The sequence below is a fragment of the Colius striatus genome, unplaced genomic scaffold, assembly GCF_028858725.1.
Source record: "Colius striatus isolate bColStr4 unplaced genomic scaffold, bColStr4.1.hap1 scaffold_40, whole genome shotgun sequence".
Taxonomy (NCBI): domain Eukaryota; kingdom Metazoa; phylum Chordata; class Aves; order Coliiformes; family Coliidae; genus Colius; species Colius striatus.
Window position 1 is genome coordinate 782,058 of NW_026908523.1, and position 20,202 is coordinate 802,259.

The 20,202-nt window shown below is 54.0% G+C and overlaps 1 protein-coding gene across 1 annotated transcript; it reads left to right on the forward strand.

Annotated features, from left to right (window-relative positions):
• Positions 1–873: 873 nt before the first annotated feature.
• Positions 874–15,261, forward strand: LOC133629336 (inositol 1,4,5-trisphosphate receptor-interacting protein-like 1). The gene is made up of 4 exons (XM_062019994.1): positions 874–1,083; positions 1,698–1,864; positions 1,955–2,012; positions 13,549–15,261. The coding sequence occupies exons 1-4, from the start codon at positions 874–876 to the stop codon at positions 15,067–15,069; spliced, it is 1,956 nt and encodes a 651-aa protein (XP_061875978.1). The 3' UTR covers positions 15,070–15,261.
• The last annotated feature ends 4,941 nt before the right edge of the window (positions 15,262–20,202 follow it).

A 20,202-nucleotide genomic window follows, 5' to 3' on the forward strand; every position in this document is an offset into this window, starting at 1 on the left:
GAACCTTATGAGGTTCCTCTCTGCCCAACTCTCCAGCTGGTCGAGATCTGCTAAATGGCAGCACAGCCTCTGGGGAATCAGCTGGGGCTGGGCCAGATCTTGGCAGGGGACAAAGCCAGAAGAGCTGCCCCAAGCTGACCCCAGAGGGATTCCATGCCCTGGGTTGCCCTGCTCAGCAACACAAGCCCAGAGGAAGAAGGAGTCATTGAGTCATTTCTCTTCCAAAGCAGCTGCAGGGCATCCTGAGGCCCGTCTTCCCACAAAGGGGCTGGGCAGCAGGAGTCAAAGGGAAGGAGAGAAGGAAATGTTGTTGTTCCCCTTTGCTGCCACACACAGCCTTTGCTTTTCTTTGTGAAACTGTCTTTATCAGGATATGTGTCATTCCTGCTGCTGCTGGTGGTGTCTGTGCTTACAGTGCTGCTCTGGAAATGTTTGGGTTCCTCTCCCTGCAGCTCAGGCCTGAACCTGCTCTGTCCCAGCTGCAGCCCATCGAGCAGCGAGTGCGAGGCTTCCTCAGAGCTGGCTCGCTCACAGCATCTCTCTGTTGGAACGGGATGCAGTAGGTTTGTGTGGGCAGGTTTGGCAGTGGGGGGCTCCAGGGGTGGCTGCTTTAAACAGAGAGCTGCCAGGAGCTTCCCCTGTATCTGGCGGGGCCAGGCCAGTCAGCTCTGGGCTGGACCCGCTGCTGCCCAAGGCCTGGCCAGTGAGTGATGGAGGTAAGGCCTCTGTGATGAATGGACTGGAGAAGGGGAAGATGCTGCAGCAGAAGGGAGTGAGAAAGTGAGAACAACATGTCAGGGGTCCCTGTATGTGGGTGTGAGGTGACATCCCAGCAGTGCCCCCCATGGCCGTGGGGCTCAGTGTGGAGCATCCATGTGCAGCGAGGCCGTCCAAGGGGCCAGGAGCTGTGATTGGCGTCTCTGCGAGGCCGAAGGAGCAGCCCCGGCAGGAGCAGTGGGGCTGGGGGTGTGTCGGGGCCCCGCGGGGCTGTGCCTGGGCTGGGTGCCAGGAGGAAACCTCAGGCTTCCTGGCCGGGCGCTGTGGGGGAAGCGCAGCGAGTGCTGCGAGGCCGCGGGGGCTGCGGTTTGTGCAGCTGCAGCTGCAGCTCCCGATGCATCTGCCTGCAGGGAACAACGGCCCCTGGGGCACACGGGGACGGTTGGGGACACGCTGGGGCCTCTCCTGCTGCCGGGCTGGGGACGTGTCCCAGCGCGGCTCCTGCCGGGGCCCTGTCCTGAGGCTCTCCAGGAGGGATGTTCCTGCAGGCCGGGGCTGCAGCTCTGCCCCCAGCCCAGGGCTGTCCCACAGGGGCTGCAGCAGGGCAGGGGCTGTTCCCTTTCCACCCAGACACAGAGCCAGAGCAGCCCCACAGCTCGGGCTGGAGGACACTGCCCTTGTGGGTTCTCTGATGAGTGTAGCCCTGGGGATGCTCAGTGCTCCCAGTGCTCCCAGTGCTCCCAGTTGAGGGCCTGGAGACCCATTTCCCCTCTGCGCCTGCCTCGGCCCATAACTCTGCCCCGTGGCAGCAGCCGTGGCACCCGCATTGGGACCGTGGTGTCCCTCATATATGGGCATGAAGGGCACTGGAGAAGCTCATTGGCGGGCTGAGCTGTGTCAGAGGGGAGAGAGCTCCTGATCTCATCTCAAAAGGTGCTGCTGCTTGGATTGGCTCCTGCAGCTGCGTTGGCATCTCTCAGAGATCTCACCCTGCCATCAGCAGCAGCCCCACGAGGGTGCGGGAGCCGTGCCGGGGAGTGGGGAGCAGCAGGGCTGTGCCCGCGGGGCAGGAGGCTCAGGATGGGCACGGAGGGACTCCTGTGGCCTCGGGTGCTGTGGCTGCTCCTCGGGCTGCAGCTGTGCAGGGGTAAGTGCTGGCTCCCTTGTCCCACAGCCCAGGGCCAGTGGGCACCAGCGTGCTCATCGGGATACCTCTGGCAATTCGGTTTCTTCACAGGTGCCGCTGGGACGAGGGGCAGAAGGTGCTCAAGGGAGTGGATGCTGTGCCTGTGTGGGTGGGAGAGGGAGGTGTGGGGCTGGGGCACGGGGCCATACGGGGGTTGCTGTGCTGGGGAGGAGAGAGGGGACATGGGAAAGGGGGGGTTGAATTAGTGGGGATGTGCTGCAGGCTGTGGGGCTGTGAATGGTACAGCAGGTCTGCTGCTGGGCAGCCTCAGCCCTTTGCAGAGCTGGGGAGAAAAGGGACCCCCAGACTGCCCCAGGGACAGCCCAGGATGGAGAGGGCTGTCCCTCAGGTGCCTTTACCTCTGGCTGGGCAGGGGGGACCTCAGAGCTGTCATCTGGAGCTCGGTGCTCTCCTGACCAGCCCCGTGTTGGCGTTTCAGTGGCTGCAGAGTTGAGGCTGGTGGATGGCGGCAGCCGCTGTGCTGGGAGAGTGGAGGTGGAACACGAGGGACAGTGGGGCACTGTGTGTAGTGTCAACTGGGACTTGAAAGATGCTGCAGTGGTTTGCAAGCAGCTGGGATGTGGGTCTGCTGTTCAAGCTTTTCGGCACGGAAATCTCGGTCCAGGATCTGGCCCCATTTGGTTGGACGATGTTCATTGTAACGGCTCCGAGCCTGCCCTGTCCAACTGTACACACAGCGGATGGGGTGAGAACACCTGTGTTCACAGCATGGACGCTGGGGTGAGCTGTTCAGGTAAGAGGCCAGAAAGGGACCTGGCTGTGCCCTCCAGGAGCAATGAGTGTGTGTGAGAGCAGGGTCCAGGCTGGCTGGTCACATTACCAAGCTGTAGCTGGTGTTGCTGGTGTCTCCAGTCCTGAGAAAGGACAATAGGAACCCAGCCCAGGTTCTCACCACAAACCTGGGCCCTGAGGTTGCTCAGCCCACTCTCAGTCGGTGCCTGCCCTGCCTCCTCCCTGCCCCATTGTGTCTCAGTTCCCATCTTCCTCCTCCCACTAAGCCAGGAGCAGTCTGGCATTGCCACGGGCCAGGTCCCACCATGCCAGAGGCACCCACAGCCCTGGGGAACGGCAGCAAAAATGACTGGCCACTTCACCTTTCCATGCTTATGATCAGCACCATTTCTAATAAGGAACTGCACTTATTTCTGCTGACACTGTTTACAATGAAAGCTGCTTGTTTGGTTTTTAACAGGCAGAGATTTCTGGCGTGCACCCACCCATGCAGGAAAGAAGATTTTGTGGAAGATGAGCTGACTACCACAGGAGATTCCAGAACACTGGAGCCTCCATGGATCAATTTACCTCAAGATGATTTCCCTCCAGAACAAGTCTCAGGTAAACTGAAAAGAAGACAACTTCTGCTGTCTTGTTGTCCTGCTTCAGTCATTCGGCATCTCATCTCACAGCCACCTGCAAAGAGCAGGTCCCACCACAGGATCTGTCTACAGATGAACTCCAGAGCCAGAATGGCAACATGTGCTGCAATCTGATACCACACTGTTTCTCTCACATCATGATGCAAGCCCATGTGCCAGGTCTTTATCATAGTGCAACAAAAAGGTAAATCAGACAATACTAAAGAGCTTCTGATCTTCCATCATCTTCATTTGTAACCTGGCCCTTTCGCCCACAGACACATAAAAAACTCCTCTCATCTTTAACGTTTCTCTAAACCTTAACAGCAACAATGTCTTCAACACTAGAGTTTGCATCCTTCACAAAAAATGGGGATGTGAAAATATTCTGCTCTCAATACAGACTTCTCCTCCACTTCTTACAGTGTGATGTCAACACTCCTAAGGTTACAGCTGAGATTTGAAGCTTGGAAAAGCATAATTCTCGTAGAGAATTGGTAGTAGGTTGTTGGGTTGTTTTTAAAGGGAATGATGATGATTCTATGAAAGAATGTCATAATCTGAGTAAAAGCACAGTCCTTGATAGATTGAAAGTCATTTATGTCCATGTTGAATGAGCTCTACTTAGGATATGCATTTTTATGAGGGATACAAACTAATTGATTTCATTGACAGTGAACTTTTCTGGTGTCTCTAAGGGAAGATGGTATTGATGTGTTTCACAGGTATAAAGCCCAATATGCCTCACATGGAATATTAGCCCCAAGCTTTGAAACCAGAACCAAGACAGAAAAGCTCCATGAATGCAGTTCTGTCAAGACTGTGATGCACTCCTTTTGCTTTGCTGTTGGGGTTTGTGTTTTGCTCCTAAGGACCACTGTAACAATCTCAAAACCTTCAGCTCTTGGGAAAAGCTGAAGTAACTCAACCACTGTATAACCACACTTCCAAAGACTCCAGTAAAGTACAGAGATCTCAATGAACAAGGACATGAGGGATGGTTATGTGTAAGCTGCTGAGGAGTGCAGTGTCTCCTGTGTCTTCAAGTTTAATGAACATGCTGCACTGGATGGCAGCAATGAAGGGTCTGGAGAACCCATTGCTTTAGCTCTTCCCATCTGCACAAACCCTATGGTCATGTACACATCTCACACTGTACCTGACCTGAGTGCTCTGCCTACCAGAGGGCGGTTTTGTCAGAACAGAATGTACCTAGTGCAGCACTGAATTCAAACAGTTCTGCTGCTGGTTTCCAGTCAAATGACAGTTTCTGTGTTGGAACTACATGGGGTTTATTTTTTTTGAGTGATCTGGATAGAAAGAATCACATAGTGCCTGTGTCTGTTATTCTAAGGTCAGGAAGGAAGAGGGAAGCAAAATGAAGACAGTGAATGGCATTCCAAGAGCAGCCTTCAGCACACAAAGCCCAGGACAGGGTATTCTCCAGAGGACCCAGTCTATCAAGGGAACTCTTTCCACAAGAAGGTCAAAGACACTGACACAACAGCCAATCAATACAAGATGCATTTTTATTTCAATCTTCAGAAAGGTGCAGTTGTGCAAGGGGATCTGCAGCCAGAAGGGGATGGAGAGCTGCTCATCCATGGGGTGAAGCCTTGACTGTGGCTGGAGAAATGTCTTCAAGCCTCAAAGGCAGAGAAAAAGCAGCAGGGCAGAGTGCCCCAGGAACTGCTTCAGAGTTGGAAATGGATGGAGGGTCACATCAAATGTGAGGAGAAAGCTTTCTGGCTGAAAGCAGGTCAAAAATAACAGCCTGGGTCTATGAAATCAGAAGGGTAGTAGAAAGGAATTCTTCCAGAAGGAAGGAATTGTCATTCCATTTGTTTCAATGGCATTTGAATTCCTTCCCTTACTGGGGAAGAAGAGACAGACAGTGCAGGGGAGGTTGCACTGCGGGGTGCTGCTCTGCTTCCACACAGCTGAAGGGCAGCGAGTACAAGCTCCAGAATAGAAACATGCAAAGGCTCTTGGCTGAAGGCGATTTCCTCCTTCCCTCCAAGTGTGTTCTGGAGACTGATGCCCTGTAAGAGCACAGAGGGGACAAGGGCCATGGCCATCTGAAGGGATGTCCATCGAAATCAACTGGAAGGTGGTGAATCATGCCCCAGATTTCAACATGCCTTGTACAGGCTTTCTGGGAGTTCTCCTGGAACCCCACCAGACGGGCACACTCTGAAACAGATGCTGGAGTTTGTTTCCAGTGACTGAAGGTATTGATCTGACCAGAAGCTGTTGCTGTGCTGTATACAGCTGTTGGCAGCTGTAGCACTGTCAATCCAAGCTGGCCATGGATCTGTTGAGTCTTCTTCTTGTTAAGAACCTGGTGATTGGTACTTGCCAAGGGAATGCCCAGAATGCCAATGTCTTTAACTCCTACTGCATAAAATGTGGGGTTGGCGTGAGCACTTAAAGGTGAAAAGGGAAAATAGACACCAACACCCAAAGAATCCACATGTTAGAGTTTCAAAAGAACAAAGTGAACTTACCTTTGCTCCTTGTTGAGTTTGGACAGTAGCTTTACAGTTCATAGATTGCATCTAAGACTAAGCACAACCATTCTCACTGTCAGCCCTTTACACCTTTACTCACCTGTTAGGCAAGGGAGGGCAGGTGACCTCTTCTGCTTGCCACAGTTGATGTCACAGCAGCCAGGCTACAGCTGATGTCACAGAAGCCAGACTGGTTTAAAAAACAAGAGTTTTCGTTGCTCCCTGTGACTCTCAGTCCAAACCTTCTCACACACTCTGGGACCCTCCAAGTGTGGTGTTCAGATCTCTGTTTCAGTCTGAAACTAAAGAAATATCCCTGCAGTCTGTTTCTTTTCCTGAAGACCTGATTTGGTGAATTTTGAAGGCAAAATGAGGGCACAGAGCTCCTCTGCTTTGTTTTAGCCACCCAGTGTGATTTTGCTGCCCCCTCCAAGACCTTGCTGCACAGGTGTTGATGCATTTCTGTGTCTTTCCAAAACAGAAGTCTGTCTCCATCAGGACTGTTGAGGAACACTGCTGTGCTGCAGACAGGCTCCCAGGGAGAAGTTTACTCTCTCCAAAACATGCAACTGCAGCAGGACAGCAGTCTCCTTACTCAAATGGCATCCTGCCAGGGAAATGAGAAAACCAAGGTGCTCTTCTTGTTGAAACCTTACTTTCTGCCCAAGGAATTATTGTCATGAAAGCCAATCCTACCCTTGAGCCTTGCTTGCATATGAAAAGCCAAGAAACATACAACAAAAGCTTGGCAAAGAGAAAGAAATGAGTATATTGCCCAGTGCTTTGCCATTCTTGTCCTGTATCTGAACTATGCAAGAGGATAAGACAAAAAGGTTTAAAGACTCCAAAGCTCTGTAGAATGTGCCCCATCAAACCAGAAGAAAACCTTCTTTAAGTAGGAACAGTGAATCACACCCATGTTTTCCTTGCATTCCTCCCTGCTGGGAGCACACTGCTGCCCTGGGCTCATTTGCACTGGAAAACCAGTTACTGTGCTGAAAGACCCATTGTTGTCACCAACACCTCACCAGCAAAGCATCACACTTCCAACTGCATGAAAACAGGGCAGGAAAGTTTGTCCAGTGTGGTCATGTCCATTTTTACCCAAAGTCCATCTCACTGGGCTTTGCTCAGACTTCCTGGAAAATGAATTCTAATGGAGAACACTTAGTCAAGGTCAGTTAATTACTCTCTGGCTCCAAGGAATAAGTAGGAAGGAAAGCAAGAGAGGGGGAACAAAGCTGTGGGAATGGGCACAGGGAGATGGCAGCGCTGCAGCAGCTGTGCTGGGATCTGTGGTGTCCTGGAAAGAAGTTCTGTGCTGGCATCCACGGGCTGTCACGCTTTTCAGTGTCACCTAGGACAAGCTGGCATCATTTCAAGTGGCACCTGGGTTATTCTGCAGGTTCAAGCAGGCCTTTCACTGAACCATCTGCAGAGGCTTTCCAAGTGAAGCACTGCACAGGTGTCTGTCCTTGGCTCTTGCACTGAAGCCAAAAGTCATTGTTTCCTCTCTGTGCCATGAAGGTTTCAAGGGTGCTGGCTACTTCCTTCAGAGCTAGACTGAGAACTCTGTGTCTTGGGAGAAGGAGCCTTCTCCCTTGCTATGCTTTACTTCTTCAGTGGGAGGCTTTGGTTCAGGATTCTGCAGCAGTCCACAGCTGTGGCTCACCAGACCTTCCTTAGACATTGCTAGCTTGTAATTGAGCATACTCACCTGCTTCTCTGGGGAGGCTTCAAACTAATGGCATGGAAGGAGGAGCTGCTACTGCTGGACTCTGCAGCTTTTTGACAGCAGGCAGAGCAAAAAGAATCTCCTGTGAGCACAGGGTGGCTTTTGACAAAAGAAACCCAGCACAATGGAGCACAGGTCTCCTGTTGGCCTGATGACAAACCACAATGGCAACCACAAACTCCTAGAGCAGAGGAGGTGGGAAGGGACCTCCACAGACTGTAGCCCAACCCTCCTGCTCAAAGCAAGGCCAACTACAGCAGGTTGCCCAGGGCCATGTCCAGTCAGGTCTCAAACCTCTCCAAAGAGATGACTCCAAAGCCTCGCTCAGCAACTCGCCTCCTTTTTGTCCCTGCACTTTCTTTTGTTCAACCACAGCAGCAAAACGTTCTGTTGAGACCAAATATCCCGTGTTTCAGTTTCTGCCTGACGCCTTTTCTGCCACTTGGCAGCACTGAGAAGAGCCAGGCTCTGTCTTCTTAATATGAAGCCCAGGATAAGGACTTGCTAAAGGAGGAGCCAAGACTTGGTAAACACAGGCAGCTTTTGTAGAGCGGAGGGTTCTCAGAGAGGAAGCTGACACCTGAGAAGGGAAATGCTGTGATGCAGAGGCACTTACCTCAGTCCTTGACCAACTCCTGAACTCCAGGGAGCACCTGGACAAAAGTCCCCACATCCACTACAAACCTATGGCTAGAACATACCTGCAACTCAACTCATACAATACTTACCCAGCATAAATCCATGGTACATGGAAAGAAAGGATCAGCTGTGCCAGAGAAATCTTGTACCTTCTGAAATGCTCAACTGAGCACCAAAGGAAGGACAAAAATCCCCATCCACTACAAACTTATGGCTAGAATAGAGCTGGAACTAAACCAATGAGATCCTTACCCAGTGTAAGTCCATGGTATGGAAAGGAAATGGTGCCAATGGAAAGGATCAGCAGTGCCAGAGAAATCTGGTACCTTAAATGTTCAACTTTTATCCCAGCCTGAGCTTTTTAAACAGGCAAAAACTGATGAGAAAAGTGTGTGGATGATGAGGCAGCTTCACTCACAGAACAAATCCTCCTCACACAGTACATTTCCCTTCCCTGGGTGCTTGGCTGAAGATCCTGTCATTGTTCCAGACCCACCATCAAGCCAGGCTTCAACAATGACTCCCAAACCAAAGGGATGGAGGTTGTCAGTTAATAGACGCCAAAGAACTGCATTGATGGCCAGTTTTTCTGGGGAGGAAGCCCAGCTCTCTCCAATCAACACCATGTTTCTTCATCTCACTTCTCACAGGTCAGGTGCAATGAAAGAGACGCCAAAAAAATCTTCCTTCACATCTTTTCTGTCCCTAAGCAGCACAAGCAGATGAGGAGAGCTGCCATGCAGATGGGTATGCACATTGCTAGCAGAGCTGCTTTGGCTTGGTGCATTCCAGATGGTGAAAGTCAGATGACAGTGATCAAGGAATATTGCAAAGCAAAAGAGAAAGCAGGGATACACTCAGATCTCATCTCCTGGTTAAGAGGCACATTCCTCCCAGCTGCTGACTGATGCCATGTGGTCTCTGCCACCGAGCAGGACCTCAAACACAGCAAAAGAAGCTTGGTAAGAGCCCAGGATGTGAAAGGGAGTGGTGGAACTCAGAGCAGACACAGTTATGCCAGGCTGCAAGGTGCTGCATGCCACCAAGCAGGTGGGCAGGCTCTGAATGGGAGATCCAGCTGGGCTTGCTTCCCTTTGCAGCCTGCTCCCCTGCCAGCAGCAAGCATGGGAGCTCTCCAGCAAGACTCAGCCCAGCAAGTCTTGGGCCCAAAGCATCTGAAGCTGAGAGCAACACCACCAGACGCCCCTGGAACATGAAGGCTTCCAGCATGGCCGAGAGACCATCACCATCCAAAAGCAATGAGGAGGTTTGACAGAGAAGAGAGAAAACATTGCCCAGCACACAGTTTTGCTGTAAATGATTTTAGGATGGAGGCCAGAAGGTGCAAAATGCACAAGAGTGTTCTCCAGGCTGGAGGTGCAAGAGCAGCAGGCAAGAAACCAAAATGGGCCAGAGGAGCCCTGACAAGGGGCTGTGCTCAGTGCCACAGCAGACGAGAAGCAAGCCCCGAGGATGGCCCACAAGAAGTGTATAGAAAGCTTCCTCCCCCTGGATGTGGGCACCAGGGCCACTGTTGTGGAGCAGCAGATGTAGGTACTTGCCAAAAAATGGCTCAAAGGAGCTAAAGGCTATGCTCAGTGCTGCAGAGGAAGGCAAAAAAACCCCTCCAGGGACACTTGCTAGTGCACCTTGGGGAAAAAAAGCCTTCCTCCTGTCAGCTGGAGGGCACGAGAGGCCACCTTGGTGGTGCACGACAGCAGGCAGTAGCCCAGCCCAAATGGACCAAAGGAGCCCTGACACTTAAGCAGTCATGCTGAATGCTGCAGAGGAAGGCAAAAAACTCCTGGGGACCTGTGCCAATGTGCCCCAGGGGAAAATTCCTTCCTGACCCCAGTGCTGGCGATCGGCTACTCCCTGAGCATGTGAGCAGACCTGCCTCCTGGTCCCACGGGCTGCTCATGCCTCCCACGAGATGCACAAGCCTCTCTTCTCAACCTAGAGCCATCTCTGGGGCTTCCCTGAGTGGCCAAATGCCCCAGGCCTGATCGACCTTGGGGACAAGAATCCATCCCACGCCTGGCAGTGAGTGCTCCAAAGCATCAGGACCCCTATTGCTTACGGCTGCTGCCCCTTGCTCCACAGGGGATGAGGATGGTGAGCTCTGCAATGCCCCTCCAGAAGGCAGTCCTGTGTTCTGGCTCCTGCTCTGCAGCTGAAGAAGATTCCTTGTCCCTCAGATGAGCTTGGAAAGTGGCTTAGCCAGGAGCAGCTGCGAACCTCCAGCCTCTGGCTTGCCTTCCTCCCTCAGCCCCATCAAGAGCTTCCTCTCAGGTGGCTGCCCAGGCCAGATCTGGCAGCAGGACCTGGGAGGACCCCCCTTTTATACTCTCCTGGGCACTGTGATGTCATCATTCTCAGCTGACACCACTGCTGTTAGGGGACACATTCGTTGCCATGTGCTGGCACTGTGGTATCATCATTCTCAGGTGATATCATTGCTCCTGGGTGATGACACTGTGACATCATCATTGCCAGGTGACTGTTGCCTTTCAAGTGAATGTGAGAATTCCTTTAGATGTGAAGAGCATCAGCTCAGCTACTGACAGATTCCCTTATTTCACGTCCATTCTTTCTGTGACTCTGTGTGTTGCTGTGAAGTACACACACAGCATTCCAGCTGCAAACATGAGGCTGTCACTGATGTCACAGAGCTCCACAAACAGTGGCCTGGGCCTGGTCAAGTGGATTTCACACCTGGCCAAGAACTAGGCATGTTCTCTTTTTGGTGAGGTCATTTGTAAAACAATTCCTGTTCAATCTGGTGATAACAAGCCGCTAAATCTTCTCTCCCAGATGAGTCTGCACTATGTTAAACATCAACTGGTTCATGTTTTGGTTTCTCTTACCTCCCACCAAATGTGCAGCATACCAGGCTGAGCCATAGCAGGTACAGCTCCTGCAATGTTGCCTTTCTTTAAAGACCAGCCCACCTGCTGTGGCTGTGTAAATAAACACATCCTCCAATGACTTTTGTGGTAAGAACTTGCTCAACATTATTTCTCAACCAAATACTTCCTAGGTAAGATGCACATCATCTAGGAAGAAGCTCTAAGGTACTGACTTACAGCTTTCTCATCATGCTGGCTTGATGGAAACACTGTCTTTAGTGGAACACAGAAGAAAGGCTGAGCGGGTGTCATGGTTTGCCATGACAGCCTTTTCTGGTAAGGGGGAAGGGGCTGTAAAGGTGGCTCCTGTAAGAAGTTGCTCACAACTCTCCCCTGCTCTGAGCCAGACCCACTGCTGGGGCTGAGCCAATGAGACGCCTCCACCATCACTTTTTAAGAAGGCAGAGGAAGTTTCTTCCTCCATCTTCTTCCTTCTTCTGCCCTTTGTTCTTCTTCTGGCTGGTGCTGCTGCAAGGAGTAGGAACAGTGAGAGGAACAACCATATGGACTCCAAGGTCAGTGATGAAAGAGAGGAGGAGGTGTGCTGCAGCAGAGACTCCCCGGCATTCTATGGAGAGACCTGGTGACGCTGAGGTTTATTTTCATTTCTTTAAAGACCCTGCATCAGGGGCAGAGACTCATTTTGCTAAAGCTGACCCTGGACCAGGGGCAGCGATTCACTTCATTAAAGGCCCCGAGCCAGGGACAGTGACTATGGCAGGAGCCGGCTGTGTCCCGAGGAAGGGACCCAATATCCACAGCTGTAACTGTGGGGAGGAACCCATGACAAAGCAGCTCATTCAACTTATGCCCAGAAGAGGCCTTGTCCCGAGAGAGGGACCCTGTAACTGCAGAAACTGCAATCGTGGTGAAGAATCCACACCAGAGACATTCACCAAGGACTGTGTCCCGTGTGAGGGACCCTGTATGGGCAGAAGCCGCGGCTGTTGGGAGCAACCCACACCAGAGAAGTTGGATAAGGACTGTGTCCCGGGGGAGGGACCCCGTGTTGGAGCAGGGGAAGAATGCCAGGAGTTGTCCTCATCTGAGCAGAGAGAAGTGGCAGAGCCCATCTGTGAGAGAGTGAGCACATCCCCCATTCCCTGCCCGCCTGAGCCGCTGAGGGGGGAGGAGGGAGAGATCTGGGGAGCAATGAGCTGGGCCTGGGAAGAAAGGAGGGCTGGGGGAGGGAGATCTTAAAGCTCTGGTTGTCATTTTCTCACCATCCTGCTCCCTTTTTGCTTTTATTCCGTTCTGTTTCTTGTAGAATAACCTTTCCTCCTTTCCTCTCTCAGTCGAGCACTGGACTCTGTTTTACCCAGAACTGTAACTGGCAGCAAGCCCTCCCTGCCCTTGTCTCCATCCACAACAACCTTGGTGATCTTTTTACTCCCATTTCGCTGGGCCTCTGCCATCCTAACAAGGGTGGGGGTGGATGGAGGCTCTGAGCAAGAGACTGTCGTGGTGCTGCTGGGCTGGCTGGGCCAAACCACAATAACCACCAATGTCAGCAACCCCGTGCCTCTGGCACTTCACTCCATTCCTTACTTACCATATTCTTCATGTTGAGCATTCTCTTTCACATGGCTCAGCTGTGTCTGTCAAACAGTGACCTACCCATCCCACAGGAACTCACCCAGGTGGGCCCTGAATGTCTCCAGAGAAGGAGACTCCACAACCCATCTGGGCAGCCTCACAGGGAAGAAATCCTTCCCCGCAGTTCTTCTGCATGGGGATTCACCACTCACACTCTCTTAGGCAATACCAGTCATGTACATGCAATAATGTGTCTGAAATACGTCCAGACTACAAAAGAAACCCTGGTTTTGTACTGGAAAAGATTCAATCCATGTGAAGTGACGGGGAATCTACAAGCTGCTGTGAACAGGCCCATTTGACACACCGTTCACAGGAGTTACATCGCTTTATTAACGTCACAGTGCCAATCTTATACTCACGGGTACTGAAGGGCTGCATTTATGACACAGACCATTCCAATGTTCTTTCAAGAGACCCTCGGTTCTCTTTTCTCCTCGGTGCTATGGCTTCCAAAAGGAACACCACGGTCGCCCAGTTTGTGCCTCTCGCGGTCGCCCAGTTTGTCAGCCTCTGACTGTACTGAGTAGAGGTCAGGATGGGTCAGTCCTTTGCGGGTGTGGGGGGCAGCTGTGGGGTGTCTGTGACATCAGAGGCCGTGCCAGCGGGGGGCGGCTATAAAGGGGCACCAGGGCCAGCACAGGCCCAGTACGCGCTGGGACAGCGGTGAGCGCGCAGGCGGCAGGAGGAGGGGGACGGCGGCAGGCTGCGCTCTGCCCCGGCACCCAGGGCCCAGCCGCCGGCAGGGCTGGCACAGCCCTTGTGCCTCCCGCCTGCCTCGGCCCCTCTCCAACCGGCCCCCGCTCCTGGCCCCTGTTTTCCCCGCTGCCAGCTCCCTCCCTCCCACCCCACTGAACCCATTCGCTCTCTCTCCCTGCAGATCATGGCGCTCGTGCGCTTCTTCACCAATCTGCTGTCGCTCTTCATCCCAGAGGCACAGCAGTGTTACGCCAGGATGAATGAGGCCGTGTTGAAGCCGACAGAAGAGCAGCTGATCCAGCAGGCGAGAGAAATACATGAGATGCTGCTCATCAGCTCCAGTTTCCTGGTGCCGCCGAGGCAGCCGAGGCAGCCCGTCATTTCCTGGGAAGACCTGATCGTTGCTGCAGTCCTGGTCCTGCTCTTGGGACTGTACTGGTGGACCAGGAGAAGGAGCCCTGACACAGACGACAGCAGCAGTGAGGAGAGCTCAGGCAGTGACACACACTGCCAGGAGGTAGAAAGCGACGGAGAAACTGTTGAAGAGAGGCACCACGCTTTGATTTATGAGAGGCGCATCCAGTGGACAGTGCTCAGTCTGTGCTACACCAGCAGCACGGTGCAGGAGCTGCTGGATGACCTCCTCCGTTTATTGCAAGGGCGCTTGGCCAACAGTTCCTCCCCGGAGCTGCAGCCAGCCATCGGCGTGGGCAGCGCCTTCGAAGGCTGGAATCCTTGCGACAGCGACGTCACATACCGCATGCTCGTGCCCCTGAAGGCCCCCCATGGCTACTCCTTCCACCTGGAGCCAGACTTTGCACAGGAACTGCCGGGAAAGAACTTCTGCGTCCGTGTGTCCCCGGAGTGCACCTGCAGCGCAGAGGAGCCGGCAGGAGACGCGCCGTGCTTCCTCCACTACCCTGAGGAGCCACAGAGGAGGAATCAGGGTCCCAGTGTCCTCGACACCCTCTGCACTGGCCCTTACCTCGATGTTCATAAAACTGCCCTCTGGTTCCAGAACTTGGTGACGTCAGCCTGGGGGGAGCTGCCTCAGTCTCGCCGCTACCAGATGCAGCTGCAGCTCTCCAGACACTCCTGCAAGCTGAAGCTGTCAAACGCCTCCCGAGGACCTCTCTTTGTGGAGCTGCTTTTTGGCGTGCAGCAAGGTGACTCAGACATCTTTGTGAGCAGCCAGACTGCAGCAGGTTTCTTCACCCCAAGCACGACGTGGCCTGAGACCTGTGCTGTGGCAGAGGCCAAGTTCTTCAGGCACGTGGCCAGGAACGCCCCGCCTGGCAGCTACCACCTCAACTGCCTGCAGCTCTGCGCTCGCATGGTGCCAGGAACGGGCTTTTCCACCTATATCATCAAGACGGTTGTGATGCACCTCCTGACCACCACTCCCCTGTCAGACTGGCGCAGGAGGTATCTGCTGCCGCGCCTGAAGGAAATCATGCGGTACCTGCGCCGCAGAGTGGAGGAGAAGCGCCTCAACCACTTCTTCTTTGGCAACCACAACGTGCCCGAGGAGATCGTCTTGCCTCCTGCCTTCCGAGAGGCCAAACCCATCAACCTCTTCCAGCACCTGACAGACGATACGGCTGCCCACGCCGAGGCACTGCGTGACTGTGAGCAGCTGCAAGATCGGCTCACAAGACGGCTCTTCCGTGAGGATGAAAGAGGTCTTGAGGCAGAGAGCTGAAGGGAGTGAGAGCCGATGTAGCTGAAGGGGCCATTGCCAGGAGCCTGGCAAGAGAGACTCAGCACTTCCCATTAGCGATTGCTCTCGCTCCCTGAGGTGTCTCTGGGAGCTTGACCTTGTACATAGTTGCTTGTTTGAAGAAGTAGTTGAGTAAACGGTTGTTTGAACAAAGGCCCGGCCTGTGAGCGTCCGTGTGTCCCTCTGTGGGGAACGCAGGTCCAGGCTACTGGCTTCTGGGCTGCCCAGAGGCAGGGAGCATTCAGCACAATCACAGCACCTTAAGGTTTGGAAGGGACCTCAAAAGATCATCTAGTTCAACCCCTCTGCCAGAGCAGGACCACCTAGAGTAGGTCACACTGGAACTCATCCAGGTGGGTTTGGAATGTCTCCAGAGAAGGAGACTCACGTGCTGTTCCTAAGCAGGCTGTGACTCCATGGGAAGCCCACGATGGAGCTGCACATTGAAGAGCTGCAGCCTGTAGAAGGGCTCCCACGCTGGAACACTTTGCGAGGAGCTGCAGCCCATGGGAAGGGCTCACTTCAGAGAGTTCATTGCAGGGGTACAGCTGCATTCTTGCCACAGCTTGCAGAGGGGTCTCTGGTCTGGTGCTCCTCCTTCCTTCCTCCTTCTCTGACTGTGGGGTGCGTGTGGTCGCCTCCATCGTGTATCACTCTCACACCTCCTGCCAGCACTTCAAACTCCCGTCCCTAAATACTCTGGCAGAGGCACCAGATTGGCCCAGCTGGGCCGGAGGTGGGTGTGAGCCCAGGAGCTGGGGGAGAGGCTGAGAACTCTTTACTGGGTCTTCACTGCAACCCCCTCCTCCTGTTACCAAGCAAAAGCTGCTCCTTGCTAAGCCATGACAGAAGGCCAGAGCCCTTCTAGAATTAAATGTAGCCAGGGATGTTAAGGACAGGAATGAGGCATTTGTCAAGTACCTCAGCAGCAGAAGAATGGTGAGGGGGAATGTGGGCCCTCTGCTAAATGCTGATGGTGCTCTGGTGTCTGAGGATGCAGAGAAGGCTGAAGTACTGAATGCCTGAAAACACTGAAAGTACTGAAAACAGTGAGCAGCTGAGAAGAAGTAAAAGCAGGATATGTTTAACCACAGCTGTGCTGAGATTTGGCTTAAACTAAGTGTGAGCTTTAGCAATTAACCAATGAGCTCGTGCCAAGCAGCACATTGCTTTGCAGATGTAACCAGTAAATGTTATGTTACTGTCACCTGAATTCTGTACTATTGTATAAATATCAGTGTGTATGACTAATAAATGGGCTTTGAGCATTGAGCTTTGGACATTGACTCTACCTCCTTGAGGATATGTCTCTGACTCTGGAAGCTCCCATGCATCATCCAGCAGGTCAATCCTCAGCCTCTACTGATGCTCCTTCCCAGCTGCAGGACTCTGCCCTTGTCCTTCTTGAACCTCGTGAGGTTCCTCTCTGCCCAACTCTCCAGCTGGTTGAGATCCCGCTGAATGGCAGCACAGCCTCTGGGGAATCAGCCAGTGCTCCCAGTTTGGTGCCAGCAGGGAACTTGCTGAGGGTCCCTCTGTCCCCTCACCCAGGTGGTTGATGAAGATGTTGAACCAGACAGACCCCAGAACCCATCCCTGAGGAACTCCACTGACCCCAGCCTCAAACTCGACTCTGTGCCATTGATCCCTACCCTCTGGGCTCTGTCATTCAGCAGCTCTCCATCCACCTCACTGTCCACCCATCCAAGCTTTTTTTTTGCTTCCAAACCCTCCTCTGGGGGCCCAAACCCTCCCTTTTAGCTTCCAGTTCCTTGAGGCCTAAGCCCCCATGTAAATCTTTCAAACCTCACTTGGTGACCCAAACCCTAATTTTTCCTCCCAAAGCCCAATTTTCACCTTCCAAACCTTGGATTTAGATTTCAAATCGTCCTCTTCTAGGTCCAAACCATCACCTTTCTTTTCAAAGTCTCATTTTTGTGCACAAATCCACATTCCTTTGCTTCCAAACACTCAATTTTAACCTCAAAAGGCTCGTTTTGTGGCCTAGATGCTCATTTTTAGCTTCCAAAGCCTCCTTTTTGCTTTTTCTAACCTTATTGCTTGGAGCACAGTCCTCCAGTTTTTGATTCCAAAGTCTCACTTTGTGCCCCAAGTTGTTGTTTTTAACCTGTTCCTTTTCAGCTTTCAATCCCTCATTCTCGGGTCTCAACCTCAGTTATCAGCATCCAAGGCCTCGTTTTAGCTTTCTAACACACCTTGTTGGGTAAACCCCCTTGTTTTCAGGTTCCAAGGCCTCCCCTGGGAGGGCACAAGCAGGAGCTGGGCAGATGCTGCCCTTGTGTGTCTCTGTGCCCGTGCAGCCGCTGCGTGCCGCGTCCCCTCACACCCCAGGCTGCACATGGGCAGTGCCTGGGGGTACCCAGGGAGGGCCTTGGGTGGCCGCCCCTGTGTCAGCGTGTGCCCGGCACCCCGTGTCCCGTCCCTGCCCACCACACAGCACACACCGGCCCCAGCCTCTCGCCCCCCGCCCTGCAGGGAGCCCTCAGCGCTGAGAAGGGCCCCTGAGCTCAGCCTTCTCCTCTGCAGGGCCGCAGCCTCTGCTGCCCACAGCCATGTGCCGGCCCCTCAGCACTCGGCCCCTCGGGGCCTGTGTCCAGCAGCTCCCGTCTCTCTGGCCCTGCCTCTGCCTCTGCCTGTGGCTCAGGGGCTTTGCAGCACAGGGCGGGAGGGGCCAGAGCCCGCCCTGAGGCACCGCCGCCTCTGATTGGCTGCGGGGCTGTCACTGCCCTGCCTGGTCCCGCCCTCCCTGGGGCGCCGCCGCCTCTGATTGGCCGCCGCTCACACGTCAATCAGGGCTGTGCCCGCCTGCTGCGCTGCCATTGGCTGCCCCGGGGCTCGGCGCTGAGGGAGCCTCTGGCTCAGGCCACAGCAGCTCTGACTGGGATCTGTGTGCTGTGTCAGTGCCCCACAGAGAGCACAGACACACTGAGGCACAGACAGTGCTGCTGGGCGGGGAAGTGAGCTGTCAGTGCCCTTGGCTGGCCCAGCAATGAACAGGGACGGCTGCCAGCCCCTGCCCAGGGCTACAGCTCCCACATGGCCCAGGAGCCAACATGGCTGGCTGGTAGCCAGTGCCCCAGGCCTACAGCTCCCACACGCCCCGGGGCCTCCTTCCTGCTGCATGACCCTGCAGGGACACCAGCCCCTGGCCAGGCCCCCCTGACCCTGCAGCCCCATGGCCGCCTCCCCGGGGCTGCACAGGCCCAGCCCCAGGAGGAGCCAGAGGAGGAGGAGGAGGAAAATACGGGGGAGGAGCAGGGCAGAGGGACAGAGCAGGAAAGGGATGGAGCTTAAGGAGACAGGGAGTGCAGGAGGAAAAAGAGCAACAAGCAGCAGCAGAGAGGGACAGAGAGAGGATTGGAAGGGCAGAAAGGAGGATGGGGGATACACAGACACAGGCAGGGAGAGGGAGTGGGACGGGGGGCAGAGAGACAGAAAAGGCAGCAGAACAGTGGAGTGACAGAGAAATGGGACAGGGATTAGGACAGAGAGACAAGGGAAAGGAGAGAGAAAGGGAGAGACAGGGACAGAAGGCAGGGGCAGAGAAGAGAAGGAAGGGAAAGCATCCAGAGAGAGCGAGGAGCAGAGGGATGTGGATCAGCAGAAGGAGGCACAGGAGGGTGGAACAGCGATGGGCTGAGAGAGGAAGAAATAAAAGGGGGTGAGGAGCAGGATGGAGGCCTGGAGAGAAGAGAGAAGAACCAACCAGCTGAGCAAGAGAGTTCGGCAAGAAAGTGGGGACAGGCTGTGGGGGAGAGGGAAAATAAGGCCAGGAATCACAACATGGTGATAGAAAAAGGCAAAGGACAGGGAGCTGGAGAGGAGAAAAAATAGCAACAGGATGTAGGACACACAGGGAGGGGTTAGAAAATACAGACAAGGAGTCCTACAGAGAAAGAGAAATAAAAAATAGTGGTGGGGTAAAGACAAAGGGAGGAAGTAACAGATGAGGGCAGGGAGCCAGAACCGATGGGGAGGGAGCAAAGCCAGCAATTCTGGACAACTGCCCTCATTCCTTGAGCAGTGCCCAGGAGCTGCATTAGCAGGAGCCTCCAGAAATGTGGTGCCTGCAGAAGGCCTGTCCCGGGCCCAGCCCTGCACCCTGAGAGTGCTGCCGACCAGCACCTTGTCCAGTGGCCAGCCCTGGGGAAGGGAAATCACCCAGCCAGGCTTTGCTTTTGTGTGATGGTTTTGCTTTCCAAAAGCAACTGTTTCAGCTCTAAATACCACCTTGCCAGGAAAAGGGAAGCAGGCTTCCCAGGTGGGACACCTTTAAAGGCTGAACCTGTTCAATAGCTGCACACAGCCCCGCTCACTCCTGCTGCCCTCACTCCACAGCAGCTACAGGCTGATTCCTGGGTGCTCCCCGGCAGTGGCAGCACCAGGCAGCTCAAAAACCCACCCTGCCTGCGAAAAACTGAGAGCAGCTGAGTTCTGGGCAAGCTCTTCTTTTTCCAGGCCTGATGGTTCCAGACTCACCCATCACGAGATGTCTCAGGACCGTGCCAGGGCTGATGGAGCTGCTTTGGTGATCCCATGAGAGGGCTGGGCAGAGGAGCAAGTTCCCAGGTGCCACGGCCAGGTACATGGGCAGGGTGTCAGGGCCACCCCTGCCTGGTGTCCCCAGCCAAGCCCCAGCTGGTGCCAGCCCCGAGGCTCAGGAGCATTTCTGTGGCTGCTGCACCCTGACGGGCCCCAGCGCCGGCTGCCGGCTGGGACCCACCAACTCCTCGGGGCTGGGAGAAGAATCCCCGTGGGAGGAGTGAAAGCCACCAGCATCACAGAGGAAGTGTCATTACAGCATTGTGCTCCTTGTGGAGGTTTCAGGGTGGTCGCCTGTTCTATGAGCTTACAGGGCTTTCAGGCTGTATCTTTCCTGTCAAAGCTGCTGTGCATTTGTGTCGGCATGGGGCAGATGTTAATGTACCTGTCCCAAAGCAGGCTTGCTTTTAGGCCTGCTGGGACATGGGGTTCCAGCTGCAACAGTGGCAACTTTTAAGATGCTTGTCTTGGGCTTGGCTCTTGGGGTTGTTTTTCTGAGACCCAAGTTGCAGATGCTGTTTCCTCTACACTGAGAGGTTCCTTGTTCTCTGT

Coding starts and splice junctions, on each gene's coding strand:
- LOC133629336 (XM_062019994.1), top strand. CDS start 874: ATGTGCAGCGAGGCCGTCCAAGGGGCCAGGAGCTGTGATTGGCGTCTC. Junction 1,865..1,954: donor CGGGCTGCAGCTGTGCAGGG/GTAAGTGCTGGC, acceptor GTTTCTTCACAG/GTGCCGCTGGGACGAGGGGC. Junction 2,013..13,548: donor TGGATGCTGTGCCTGTGTGG/GTGGGAGAGGGA, acceptor CTCTCCCTGCAG/ATCATGGCGCTCGTGCGCTT.